The sequence below is a fragment of the Solanum lycopersicum genome, chromosome 7, assembly GCF_036512215.1.
Source record: "Solanum lycopersicum chromosome 7, SLM_r2.1".
NCBI lineage: Eukaryota > Viridiplantae > Streptophyta > Magnoliopsida > Solanales > Solanaceae > Solanum > Solanum lycopersicum.
In genome coordinates, this window is record NC_090806.1 from 2,222,354 (window position 1) to 2,237,457 (window position 15,104).

A 15,104-nucleotide genomic window follows, 5' to 3' on the forward strand; every position below is an offset into this window, starting at 1 on the left:
AATATCTTTGACGTTACGAAATACTAAAAGATTCTACTAGTAAGATGAATACATAATACACGAAATTAAATAAATACATATATTTGTTTTAATATTATATTCGATATAACCTCGAGTTGCAATATTTGTTTTCAAAGTTTGACAAAATAAGTCTCTGCAAAATTATACATCCTAAATCCGCCCCGCACCCGCTTGATTCTCTTAAAATGTTAGAACCCGCTCTACCTCTGCCCCATCCCGCATTCATCTAAATAAGTCTCATATTAAACCTGTCTCGCTTCGTCGTCATCCCTCGGGTCCAACCCAACCTGTCACTCATTTAAAAAGATGAGGTTCATAGGCCCATCACAAATCAAAAGAGGGCAAAAGATGAGGTTTAATAGGCCTAACTAATTTGGGTGTCAAATAAGGTATATTGGCCAATATTATATATCAGAAATATTAGTTGGCACCACTAACGATATTGTCACTTGATCAACTCTCATCGAGTGTGAGTATACTTTACAGTTCGAGTGGAACTTTTTATTGGTCGATGCTTTGTCTTAAGATTACACCATATCTAGCCAAAAGTGTGTATACCATGTAAAACTTAAGTTACGTCTTATAAAACTCTTTCACTTGAAGCCTCCCAGAAAACAACACCAAATTTGCTAAATGTTGGAAGAAAAAATTGCTTATAATCAAACTAAATATCTTCCACTTCTATTTGAAGCAATGAAACCAGAAAAAAGAATGACAAACTGTGTATACAAGCATCATAATTCATAACAAAAGAAAGTGTATACTAATTTGAATATCAAATCAAAATCACTTTGTCCGGCAAGGACGAAGTTAGAAATTTCTCCAAGAATGTTCAAGAATACATATATATATATATATAAACAGTCACAGCAGCAAAGCCCATTCAACCAGGGGCAGAGCTACGAATAGTAACTCAAAAATCTAGAATCCCGAACCCATAAGATTCAAATTCCGACTCTTCAAATATGGTTTCAGGGGGACAATGGCATAAGGGAGTTATGTCTTCTTTGACTATGTACAAGTAACATACATACATACATCAAATCAATCCAAAGTTCAACAACATTAAATAGATCAAAAAGAATCAATCTTTGTAGGCGTCAACTCGAGTTTCTCTGTAAAACTCATCATGTCCAGCTCCCAAAACCTGGGATACTTCCTGCATTTTGGATAACGAAATACCTCTTTCTTCTTGCGCGTTTTTTAGTTCGTTGAACTCTATTCCACTCGAATACACATTGTTCAACAGAAAGATTGATGTTGCCCATCTCCTGGATAGATACATTGAGGCTGTCATTCCCCATATTCTTCACTTCCTCTTGTACTCTTTGAACAAACATTTCCACAATCACACAACACGAACGTACCTCAATGCATTGTAACGTATAGATGTTCTCTATCTCATGAGGCATATTCTCGATAGAGTAACAATGTTCTAGCACTAGATGTTCGAGGTTTGGAAAGTTTACCGAGCTAGCATCCCATACAACAAGCTCGAGAGAATCCAGTTTTAGGTACTTCAAGTTACTGAACACTTCTTCAGTCAGATTCCAAGTGTGTTGCTCGAATTCTACACACATCAGTTTAAGAATCTCAAGATTGGGTAAGCTAGAAAGAGTGTTCGTAAATCCACGTGGGAGAGAAGAACACCTCTGCAGAACCAACTTCTTCAGACTTGACGGGAAAAAATCCATGCTTGACAACTTGTGGTAGCAAAGCTTCAACTTTTCAAGCTGCTTCAAGTAGCGAAGATTACTGAGGTAATAGGATGATGATGGCTCACTGCTACTACATTCTCCGCGTCCATGTATTGACAATTTCTTGAGATTTGGAACATTAACGACCACTTCTCTTGTACAACTAGCAATATCCATATAGGTTATTGTTTGTAGATTCGTTAAAACCTTAGAAATCCCATTGAAGCCAGACGCGGGATTAGGTAAAAAACATCCTTTACCCAAACAGACATGCCTTAAGCTTTCCATTTCCCATACAGTTTCAGGCAGATTCACGGTATGACTTGTATTCAAAATGAAGGTCTGTAAGTTCCACAGCCTTGAAATCAATTCAGGGCAATCGGGTTCATAAACTGCTAGCGCAAGATACCTTAAATGAACAAGCTGCAAAACTTGAGGCGGAAAACAATCGAAGGTGATATTTAGTATGTGCAATACTCTCAACAGTTTATATAGTAAAGGACCATACATCTGTGGACTAAAACCCTTCAGAGCTCCCGAGTGATAGGAAAGGAGCAGAGTTCGGGAGAGGGGAAGCAATGGCTTCCACGGAACTTCAATAGAGGCAGCATCAAGGTAATTGAGACGACGACCACAATGCAAAGTATCATCTGAGGCAAAGAGTTCAGGGAAACAACAGAAATTCTCCTTTTGAGCCTCTCTCAAGCCTAAGTCTTGCAGAAGATCATGGACAGCACAACTTTTGATTCGACCATTGGATTTCCTCTCTTTGACAATAACGAGACTACGGTTCACAAGATCTTCCAAACATTCTTCTGCATACTTTTCCAAGTTCTTTACCTTTCTGTTAGTCAGAAAACCCTCTGCAATCCATAACCTTATCAATAGCTGGACACAAATCTCGGTCTGTGTTAGAAATCCACACATATAAATGAAGCAAGCTTTCAAGTGATATGGCAAGTTTCTGTAACTCAAAGCAAGTATATCTAAGCATTTCTCGTGCTCATCGGTAACCATTGAACCAACAGTTTTTGCAAAAGTCTTCCAACATATCCTAGTCCTTTCTATCTTAGATAGCTGGCCAGCAATAACGAGAATCGTTAGAGGTAGTCCTTGGCATTGTTCTGCAATCTTTTTCCCAATATCCTCTAATTCCAGATGGTCATGTTTACTTCCAAACACCTTATGACGTAGAAGTTCCCAGCTTTCCTCCGAATCCAAGAATCTTAAGCAGTATGGAGGGATATTGGATTTAGCATGTAATGCTACATTCATAAGTCGGGTAGTTAGTAATATTCGGCTTCCATTCTTGTCATCTGAGAAACACCTTTTTATACGATCCCAATTCTCTGTAGTCCACACATCATCCAAGACGATGAGATACCGATTAAACTTTAACCTTCTATACAACATTTCTTCCAATTGCTCACTATGTTTCTCATGAATCTCATCAGTAAACTCAACAATATCATCAAGTAGACCAATCAACAATCCTTTCATTTGACGATCTTTCACCGTGACCCAAGCACAAATACTAAAGTGATATTTGATGAGGGGATCATCGTAAACCATTCTAGCAAGGGTGCTTTTGCCTATACCACCCATACCAACAAGAGTGACAACCCCCAACTTAGACGAGAAAGAGCAAAGCCGGGTTTTTATTTCCAACACATCGTCGTCTAGGCCAACCACAATGTCTTGTACTACTGGACTTTTTTCTGCTGAACTATCAAGCAAATAGCACTCAGATTCATTAGGTTTTTTGTAACAAGACATTTGCTCATACATCTTCATCACTTCCAATTCAATCAATTCGATTTCATCAACGATTTGGGACAAACACTCCTTGGTGCTATACACCCTATCATAACACTCTACTAGGTCCAAACTTTTCCAGCTAAAGAAAACCATTTCCTCAAATAATCTTGTGCTCTATACGACACATTTCGAATCCGTCTCTCCAAATCTTCCACCATTTCAACATCATTGCACTTATTACTAGAATCCACAAGAAATCTCTGGAAAACACTAAGTTTTTCTGAAAGAAACTTACAATTTTCATCTTTATCAAGATCATTCAGATAAGGGTTTGGACTAAATATCTGATCAAGGGTCTCTAAGCAAACAGTCACAGCAGCAAAGGCCATTCAACTAGGGGCAGAGCTACAATATAGGTTAAGGTTCGACCCAACTCAGTAACTTTGGTCCGAATCTTGAATTCTTAAACTGAACCCATAAGAATCAAATCCCGACTCCGCCCAACTCTTCAAATATGGTTTTAGGGAACATTAAATAAGGGATTTTTGTCTTCTTTGACAATGTACAAGTAACATATATATACATACATCAAATTAGTACAAAGTGCAAGAACAACAAGTAGATAAAAAAAGAATCAATCTTTGACAACATATATCAATATTATTATGACAAGAAGAGGAATCAAATGAATCACAAGTGCAAGAACAATAGAAAGATCTTACCTTTTTCTCAAGTGTGAGTAAATGAAGCAGAGAACAAGAGAAAAAAAACCAAGATTTTCTTTCAACTTAGTCTTTTAGTAAAAACTAAAGACTTTAAAGTAAATTTCTTCAACATTGTTGCCAACCCATTTATGATCAGGTCCTTGTCACGGACTCAAGTATTTGCTAAAGTTCCGTGCAATTCTCAATAATTTACTCATTAATCTTTTCCATTTCTATCCGAACGCAAAATCAGCTCGGCAAAGTGGCGGGACATCACAAGACGCATCGATTGATATTTATATAAAGAATACGAGTAACAAAAATTTTATATATCCCTACATTATTAATATTTATATAACTATCCTTTGGGGCAGCTTAGATTGTTTGTCCGCAACAATAATCGAAACTATAGCTATATATTAAAAATAATTGAAGCTCTAACAATATATTATAATTGTTTGCCATTTCGCATAATTTTCTCTATTATTAGAGTAAATGGGCCAAAAATATTTAAATTAATAATGTATATAACATAAATTCATTATTGACTGAATCTAGAGATGAAAAATTAAAGGATAGTTAAAGATTATCTTAGGCTCATACTCTAATCTAATCAAACATTAATTTTTATAAGAAAGAACTAGAGAAGATGACAAGCAACAAGAAATTAACATAAACATAAAAAAACTTATACTAGATTAATTTGATTATATTATATATAATAACCCTCACTACAATAATAATAAAATTAGTATAATCTCACAAGTAGGAATTTAAAAAAAAACAAATCACACATAAATTTTATTTTTATCTTAAAAAGTTAAAGTTTTTTTTCTCTCATTCACACGTTTAAAAAAAGACGATAACAACAGATAACAACAAGTAAAAACAATAACAAAATCATCTATCATATTAATAATAGTGGGGCTACCCCTATTTCTATATATGAAATTAAGACAAGCCTATCTAATTCTTTAACTAGTCATTTTTTTTAAAAAAATATTAGCTTTTTTATTGATAAATTCAATAAATATTTAATTAAAGTTATCTTTAATAAACTTATCAGTTATTGTACAATAAAATACAATCAAACTTAAAGTAAAAAAATCATTATCAAGTGATGATAAATAATTCAATCTATATATTATTATAATAACGCTACAAATACATTACGATACAAAATGATACATTATAGAGCGATAAGAAATAGCATGTGGTTCAACTTTCAGATACCATTATTAGGGGAGAAAAATGTTATATGCTCGATAAACAAACAAAATAAAACAAGCATATAAAAACTTAAAAGGAGCACAAGAGAGAAGCCAATCGTGTTTAAATAACAACATATTCTATGAAATTACACGAGTGAGATCTCAAAAAGATACTGTATACACACCATTACTCCTACCTTATAGGACGATAAAAGAACTATTTTTGATAGACTCTCGACTAATCACACGCTGTTAATTCCAAACTTAGATAGTGAAGACAACTATAAGAAAAAATAAAAAAGAAGACATTAAAATTGGCCTTTCAAATTTGTAATTATTTGCTCCATTTTTTTTGGGTCCCTTTCTAAGAAGGTCTGGTCCACCATAAGCTCCTCTTCTTTGATGAACAATTTTATGAACATCTTTATGTTCATCCTTGTTGCTCTCTATACTTGATAATTCATTAGCAACTGCATACAATTTCATATAAAAACTTAAGTTATATATATCGTCATCGTATTATTTAGACTATAAAGTAGAGTTACCTGTAATTATTTTTTCGATCAACTGATTTGATCGTATAAATATTATATAACTTAAACTCTTTAATAATAAGCAATATTTCCACTAGTAAATATGGGGAAATAAGATTCAAGAATTAACTAAATAAAGAGGCATGAAGCTAGTTTTAAGAGATTAAGATCTTGAGTAATAAAAAAAAATTATTTGTAAAGTAATATTTTGTTACAATTTAAAATAGTTTATGTTATTTAATGAGATTAAGTTATATACATCGTCAGTTTATAAAAAAAAATTCATGACCACGTCACTCCATGTCAAGGAAGTAATAAAATATCGTGTAATATGATATCATGATGAAAACAATTCTTATATTAACGAGATATATAACTTAAGCTCACTCTTATTTAACAGTAATTATTAAATAATTAAGCTCAAATAAAAAATATTTTTTCATGCATATATGGGTACTAGTTGAAAATATATTCTTGTACTATAATCGAACATGAATATAAAATATAATTACAATTAATAACATTAACTCAATTTAAATTAATAAAATCCAAACCAAAACAACTAAACAAAAAAGAAAATAAAATATGAAATGAAAATTGGAGACCAAAATTACTTACTCTTTTCCTTGTTTTCATTTTGCAAGATGAGTTCATTATTTGTGGATTTTGGGATGAAGGTGCAAGATGAGTATGGCAAAGTTTTCAAGAATATAATAAGGCAAAGCCATGAAACTAATACAAGAATTTTCATGGTGTTTATTTTTAATGAAATTATTTCCACCCAAGAGTTAGGGAAGTGTTTTAGAGCTATTTATAATAATTTGTGCTTTAATGTGCAAAGAATCTTTAAAGTTTTGGGAAAGAATTTATCGATAGAGCGGTAAGTGTTTCAGAATTTTTAATCAAAGGTCTTAGATACAAATCTTGATATGTATACCCTTTGGTAGAGGAGCTTTATTTTTTATATGAAACTTTTCGATACAAATTCGAATGGTGCCTTGTATTTATATATATATATATATATATAGCTTCTTGTCCTTCAAAATATGTTATCATCTATTGTGTTTTTGTTTTTGTTATTGCATTATTTTACTAATGTTATTATTCTTTTGTTATATGCTAGGTAATAGTTTTTCTTATTAATTTATTACGTCTGATTTACGTATTTTTGTAAAAAAAAACTTTGATATATGTTATTTGAGGCGAAAGTTTTTTCAAAATAATTTTTCTATTTTATGATGTACATTCTATTTTTTTCGAACTTCACTTGTCTGATTGTATTATATATATATAGCTTTTTGTCTTTCAAAATATGTTATCATCTATTGTGTTTTTGTTTTTATTATTGCATTATTTTACTAATGTTATTATTCTTTTGTTATATGCTAGGTAATGATTTTTCTATTAATTTATTTGGTCTGATTTACGTATTTTTGTAAAAAAAAAAACTTTGATATATGTTATTTGAGGCGAAAGTCTTTTTAAAATAATTTTTTTATCTTTATGATGTACACTCTATTTTTTTCGGATTTCACTTGTCGAATTATATTTTATATGTTTGTTGGAATCAATCAGACTTTGAATTAAGATTTTTAGGGGCAGTTTTGAAAATGAGAAGTAGTGAAAAAGGAAAAAGAAATACTAAAAAAAGAAGCTTAATTAAGCCATATTACACATGTGTGGTGGAACTAAAAGCATAATATATGGAACCTTTTTTAATATATATGTTTTTGTAGAATCTAATTCTCATTTTACAAATCAAATTGGCTCAAGTCATAAAGATTGCTAGATCAAGATTTTTTTTAAAAAAATAATAATTACGATATTTAAAGGAGTTATTATATAGTAGCTCAGTATATTTCAATATATAAATTTGTTTGACTAAATATAAAAATTAAAAAGAAAAAAGACTTTTGAAATTTATTAATAAACATAATATAATATTTGTGTCGTAATTTCAAGAAGGAATAATTACTTAGATGAATGACTTTTAATAAATATTTACTAATTTTAGCGATAACTTTTTATTTATCACAATTTATAGCAATATTATGTTAAATCTGTAATATGTATTAAAAGTGAATTATGTATGCAATATATATGTATTAAAACTATTTTTTAAAAATATATTATGGTTGTTTGGTAAGAAGTTGACACTGTATTATAAGTGTATTAAAATATGTGATAAAATGTATTATCCATCAATAAAACTTGTATTATATGTGAATAATATTTTTTTTTTGTAATATGAATGTGTATTATAAATGTATTAAAAGTGATAAAGTGAAAAAATATATTATTACTATAAATAATTAATGTTTTTTATTTATTGTATATTTATCTAAATTTCCCTTGTAAGATCATCTCATCAAGTTAAAATAAAAAAAATTAAAATCAAATTGTTTCCAAATTAAAAAAATGTCACATAAAGGTGTTTTTTCAACGAATTTGATAATTTTTTTAATATAATTCTAAGAATAAAGATTGTTTTGTCAATAAGATAAGGTTATGAAAAGGAAGGTATTGATTCCAAACAATCTTATAAAAAAAGGAGATTTTATATTTGACAATCGAATAATTTAATGCACCAATTTTTGCAAAAATATAGTGTCATATTCCAAATTAATTGCTTTTGCTTTATACCTTTTGTTTGCTCATATTTCAAAAAGGAATTTTGGCAAATAAATTATTTCTTTGTTTCACTCGATAAGAATCGTCAAGTGATTCCTGAAAGCTTTCAATACACTATTATAAACAACGAAAATTCTCAAGAAAATATCAAATCGATTCTCAATGACAAAAGGTAAAACATTACATTTTAACAGACAGATGAAAGCTAGGTCAACACTAGTCTTACATCTTCAGAGGATCAAAGAACTAATATAGGCTTAGGGAACCAGTTATTGGCATGTAAAACCAGTACATCACGATTCACGAACCATACACCTTAACGTGGAGCTAAGAGAGGGTTCGTTGATGAATAACGAATGTGTTAGCTAAATGACTAGTCTGGTTCGGCTCATCAAGCTATTACTGTTGTAACAACTATCAGAGGATCAAAATAGGCTTAGGGATCCAATTATTGGCGCGTAAATCCAGCAGATCACAAACCATAAACCTTAGACGTGGAGCTAACTAAGGGTTCGTTGATAAATAACGGATGTGTTAGCTAAATGACTAGTCTGGTTCGGCTCATCAAGCTATTACTGTTGTAACTACTATCAGAGGATCAAAATTGGCTTAGGGATCCAATTATTGGCGCGTAAATCCAGCAGTCACAGACCCACAAACCATAAACCTTAGACGTGGAGCTAACTGAGGGTTCGTTGAGAGTCTCTTCAAAGAACCAAAGTAAAGATTGTTGATGTTCCTTGAATCTGGTCTCTCATCAACCACCTTTCCGATGTTATTGAACAACAGACAAATGGCCTCAACGTTCTCTTGTGGCGGACAACATTTAGGATTTTGCCCCAACAGTTCCTGGTTAACGAAAAACACAAACACAACCAACCATTAGTATAGTTCACAGGACGTTACAGAGTTACTCGATTGATGAACACAAGCAAGAGATAATAACAACCAGAACTATAGAATGAATAATCCATTTGGGGACCATATTGAGCTTAAAAAGCTCTCCGATAAGCCTTATACTGCCAAGAGTACGCGATTTGATAAACTTCTCCTTGTCCATACGTTCTGAATCGTGCTCAGGTGCTATCATTTGCCTCATTTCTTCTCGAAGTTTGTAAGTACCTTCGATTGCCTCTTGACAGTTATTCCATAGAACACATTTGAACGTAGTCGATTCACCACCAGGTTGGCAGCATTTCATTAAGATCACAACACAGCTGGGCATACAGAGGGCAAAAAGTTGGTTCCAGTACAGCATTGTCGAATATCAAGGAAACAACACCCTGGAGTAAAGATATAACAGCAATTATTTTTTCTTTTACGAGGAAAATAGAATCTATCGTTAAATCATTGATAGGTAAAGGGGACGGACAAAAAAAAACTACTATACTACTCTGAAGGATCGAGAGATGTATCTGATATGGGAGTAGAGACCTTTAGAGTGTCTGTACTAGTTATCCCTGAATCTATCAGTTGACGTTTGAGGAGAACAAGCTTCCTCAGAGTCGGGTTGTTGAGCATACTGCAAAACAATAGTAGTTAGTATCACTCCACATTTTCAAATAACGCCATAATAGATTGTCGTATTGTTTTGTTGTAGTTTCAGTTTTGTTACTATCTGTTGTTTCTTTGGACTGCTTTTTTCCAGGATCCGAGGGTCTCTCAGAAACAGTTTCTCTAACTTTGAGGTAGCGGTAGATACCACTTCAATAGAATGATCATTTGTCTCATGGAAGATTTACATTGTGGTTTAAACGACAGAAACTTCCAGACACGTGTGGCCTAAATGACAGAGAAATTCGACATAGAACTCATGAGCAATGACACGGACGCCTTAGTGCCTAACAGTTAAAGCAACATGAAGTGCCTTCCCTAAGATTCGATAACACAAATTAAGACATTCTAACAATGTAGGGAAGAACGAAAGACGGACAGAAAACCAGAAAGGATTGAACTACAATCAAGTTTGTGTTTTTTGACTTGAATGTAAAAATATTTACCCTTTCACAGTCTTCAAGACACAATTTTTGCTTCTTCGAGCGGTTGAACATGGAAGCTCAGCTTTGATTAGTGTAGAAGCAGCTCCTCCCTGATTCACAAATAAAGGTTTCTGAGATCAACAACTGATGATGCATAATTTCATGTCATACACAATTATTGTCTTAAACTCGAGATAACAAAAAAGCACTTTCGAGTTCTTTCAACCTGTGAGCTAAGTTGTTCTTGCACATCGAATTCATTGACTTCCTGCTGTCTAGAGTAGAATCTGTCACCAAATTCACTCTTTCCTCGAAGAAGGTCCAAGGATCTGTCGTCAACTGGGGCAGAGAACTGCGCCAACTTACTAAGCTGGTCATCGATGTCTGGCTCAGAACAACGACTCTGAGTCTGGCGCTGCACCTATACATCATAAATGACACAACTTGTGGCTACTGAAAGCATAGACGATAAGAAAGTACACAAATAAAATAAAAAACGAAACACCTTTTTGAAATGGAAAAGTTCTACGAAGTAAGGGTAAGGTCTCCGTAGATGCCACTTTCCTCATATTACACTTGTGTACTCACATTAGTATCGACAAGACCTCCTCGATTGGCATCCTGACCAAACAGTTCATCTTCAACTTCTTGTTTGAGTTTAAGAATATTGTTCCTCAGTTGCAGCAACTGATCTCGAGTATACCTAACGCGTTGACAGACCTCAAAACGAGAGTCTCTGGTAGTCTACAATGATAAAAGAATACTCATCATGACACATATCATAAAAGGAAGTTCCTATCAGGCATATCCATTTTACTACAAATACTCACATTGGTATCTACATGATATCGACTAGCATTTTCACCAAACAGTTCGACTTCAATTTCTTGTTTGATTTTAAGAATATGATCAGAAATGTTAACCACCTAAAATACATAAGACACATATCGTAATTGAATTGAATCTCAACAAACAAAGAAAGACGTTATCGAGTAACAATAAATATAAACAACACATACATATTTAACAAAGAGTCCAAGTAAAGAGAGTTGATAATCAAAAACATAGTTGAAGATGAAATACAAAATCCGAAACACGAAACAGAATGGTGGAATAATGATCAAGAATTTGACAGATGATATAAACAGACTCCAGAATAATTTGTTCATTAGCAACATATGGTAAAATCCTGTAGGTGTTAATCTTTGCAAAACACTTAAATAAATCACAATCACAACTCTCTATTGAGCATTTCTGATGAGATATAAATATAAAGAAAGTGAAAGGTTTTGTTTCTGCTTTGAACTCTTAAACATCAATGATTAACATTTACTTCAAATTCACCTTGAAAAATGAAAAGACAAACATTTTTCATATTCATATGTTTCTTTTCTCTCCGTTTCATATTACTTGGCACATGTTGACATCTTCAAATGCGTGTAAATTCAACTACTTTCTTCCTCCGTCTCAAAATAAGTGTGTTTTAGCTCACTTAACGCCTTTTAGAAACACAAGGAACAGGTGAGCAATTAATTCGTTCAAAATCTAAACAGTAAAGGGCTAATTGATTTACTTTAGATGTGCCGTTAGATATTAATATTAAGAGGCTGTTTGGTTACTGGTTAGAGATATGTACGTATTAGTAGTATGGGAATTAATTACGTAGGTATGAGTAATGCATAAATTAATTATGAAAGTATTAGTACTATAGAGGTTAGTTATAAGATTAGTTTGAGTGCTGGAAGTAAATAACAAGAATATAAAACACATAAGTTTTTACGTGGAAACCTCCTTGCATAAGGGAGTAGAATCACGACTTGCCACACGTGATTTTCAACTGATTTCACTAAGATTTCAAGCAACAGTGTAATACAGACTCCAACTCATACAACGAGATTAACAGCCTAATCTCATACTAAGTAATAAACCTATTACTTACTGAGCCCGAAGCAACGCATCAATTGCCAACTATATCAACTATTTCTAATCAATAGACACACGGTTAACTCTAACAATGCGCTTACAAAGATTCACACAGTAAACATATACAAGCTGCAGGCAAAATCGTTAGGAATTCAAGGCCATGGGCCACACAGTACATGAGCATGCAGGCAGAAATAGAGAAGACAAAAACATACCAAACAGGGAAAATCAGATAATAATATTAGATCACAGTACTGGCCACAGAGTCCAGTCAAGACACTACATTTAAACAACATACTTTTTTAGGACGGAGGGGGACGAGGAGAGGACTGCAACAGAAAAGTCAGGCGAGAATTAGCATCAACGTGTGCCTGAATGAGTTGCTTGTTGAGAGATTTGACTTCCTCGTTGAGTGAGACATTTGACTCAAGCAGCCGCGCATTTTCAGCCCTCATCTTTTCAACTTCCTCCTTGTTATCAGAACTAGTACCGGTCCTTGAGAGATAGTCTGTTGAAGCTGGGCCTTAAGTCTAGTAATTTCAACATCCTTTCCACTCAAGGTAGTCGTGAAATCATCCAACTCGCGCTTGAGAGTTTCCTGTTTCTCGAGGAGTTTGGAGACATGAGACTTGGCATTATATTACGAATTAGCAAAAAGAGCCGGATAGATGTACTAACAGATATTATTAAAAATTCGATATGTTATGGCTGTTGTATATAATTATGAGGTACTTACATGGTATCAGCTTCAACTTCTTGTTTGAGTTTAAGAATATTGTTCCTCAGTTGCAGCAACTGATCTCGGGTATACCTAACACGTTCACAGCCCTCAAAACGAGAGTCTCCAGTAGTCTACAATGATAAAGAATAGTCAAGACACATATCATAAAGCAAGTTCCTATCAAATTACAACGATTAAGAAAGAAGGCATATCCATTTTAATACAAATACTCACCTTGGTATCTACATGATGTCGACTAGAATTTTCACCAAACAGTTCAGCTTCAACTTCTTGTTCTTAAAATGTTAACCACCTAAAAAAACATTAAGGATAAACAAACTGAATCGAACGATGAAAGGATAGTATAGACACATGTAATAGAATTGAATCCCAATAAACAAAGAAAGGTGTTATCGAGTAATACTGAACATAAACAAGCATCAAGAACACATACATATTTAACAAAGTGTCCAAGTAAAGAGAGTTGATAATCAAAAACATACTTGAACATGAAATGCAAAATCCGAAACACGAAACAGAAGACGCTTGAACGTGATCACTTTTCCACCAGGTTCATCACAAGGAAATGAAGGTATCTTTTCATTGAGATCAGAACAGAGTTGGGCATACATTGAGGCAAATGTTGGTTCCAGCATAGCTTTGTCAAATATCAAGGAAACAACACCCTAGAGTGAACGTGAAAACACGTTAAATCTCCAAGGCGAACCGATGGAAAATTTGAACCAAAAACAACAAAAAGATATGTATATATGGGAGGACAAACCTTTAGAGTGTCTGCACTAGTTAGTCCATCTTGGGCATATGTTTATCAGACATCTTGGGCATTTAGGAGCCATTTTATTTTATAGGAATTTGGTGATTTTCTCAGTTTTCCATATGAGTTAGTCCATAAATATTTTGGTAATTTTACTTCAAGACAATTTTATGCAAAATCATTGCAAAACCCTCTATAGGGAGTTGTGAGAGCAGTACATGAAGCCTCACAATTTTTTATACATATTTTGGCCATCAAGGCTCATATTACCTTCAAAATTGGCCTTTTTGACATGGCCAATTGGCTCTATAGCTATTGTCTTAACAGACGTCCACAAAAATATTGAGCAAAAAAGACGTCGGAATTATGGATCACCAAAAAAAAAAAACATGGATTATAGCACACGAAAATCGCAAAATGAGGGTTTACCTCCTCAAGGGCTTGTTTGACCTTCAAAAAAGTTTGTTTTGGCCGTTAGGGACAACTGAGACGTCCACAAAAATTTTGGACAAAACAATCGTCATAATTTTGGATTGCCGAAAATCCATGGATATAGTACATGAAATTCGGTAAATTGAGGGGTTTAACTACTTTGGGGCTCGTTTTGACCTTCAAAATGGGTTGGACTGTCCGTGAGGGACAACCGGCTACATAGCCAAGGTCTTGACAGATGTCCACAAAAAAATTTGACATTTTTGACGTCGAAAATCGAATAACCCAAAAAATGGTTTGCTATAGCACACGAGAATCATCGAGATGGGGGTATGCGCGCTTCGGATCTTGTTTGACCTTTAAAATTGGTCGTATTAGCAGTGAAGGTAAACCAGATGAATGCCAAGGTCTTGACAGATGTCCACAAAATTTTTTGGCATTTTTGACGTCGGAATCCGGATCACCCAAAAAAAGGTTTGTTATAGCATACGAAAATCGTCTAAATGTGGCATATGCGCGCTTCGGGGCTCGTTTCACCTTGAAAATGGGTTGGATTGTCTGTGATGGCCAACCGGCTGCACAGACAAGGTCTTGAAGGACCTCCACAAAAAATTGTGGCATTTTTGACGTCGGAATCTGGATCACCCAAAAAATTATTTACTATAGCACACAAAAATCGTTGAAATAGGGGTATGCGCGCTTCGGGACTTGTTTGACCT

The 15,104-nt window shown here is 33.6% G+C and overlaps 1 protein-coding gene across 1 annotated transcript; it reads right to left on the bottom strand.

The window, feature by feature from the left end:
* Nucleotides 1-774: 774 nt before the first annotated feature.
* Nucleotides 775-6,892, bottom strand: LOC101247730 (putative late blight resistance protein homolog R1B-16). Its single transcript, XM_069286908.1, has 2 exons — nt 6,543-6,892; nt 775-5,861 (listed from the first exon to the last, which is right to left on the bottom strand). Exon 2 carries the CDS (start codon nt 3,627-3,629, stop codon nt 1,149-1,151), a length of 2,481 nt encoding a protein of 826 aa, XP_069143009.1. The 5' UTR covers nt 3,630-5,861; nt 6,543-6,892; the 3' UTR covers nt 775-1,148.
* Between the last annotated feature and the right edge of the window lie 8,212 nt (nt 6,893-15,104).

Excerpts from the sequence above, each read along its gene's own strand:
- LOC101247730 (XM_069286908.1), bottom strand. The coding sequence starts at position 3,629 with ATGGTTTTCTTTAGCTGGAAAAGTTTGGACCTAGTAGAGTGTTATGAT.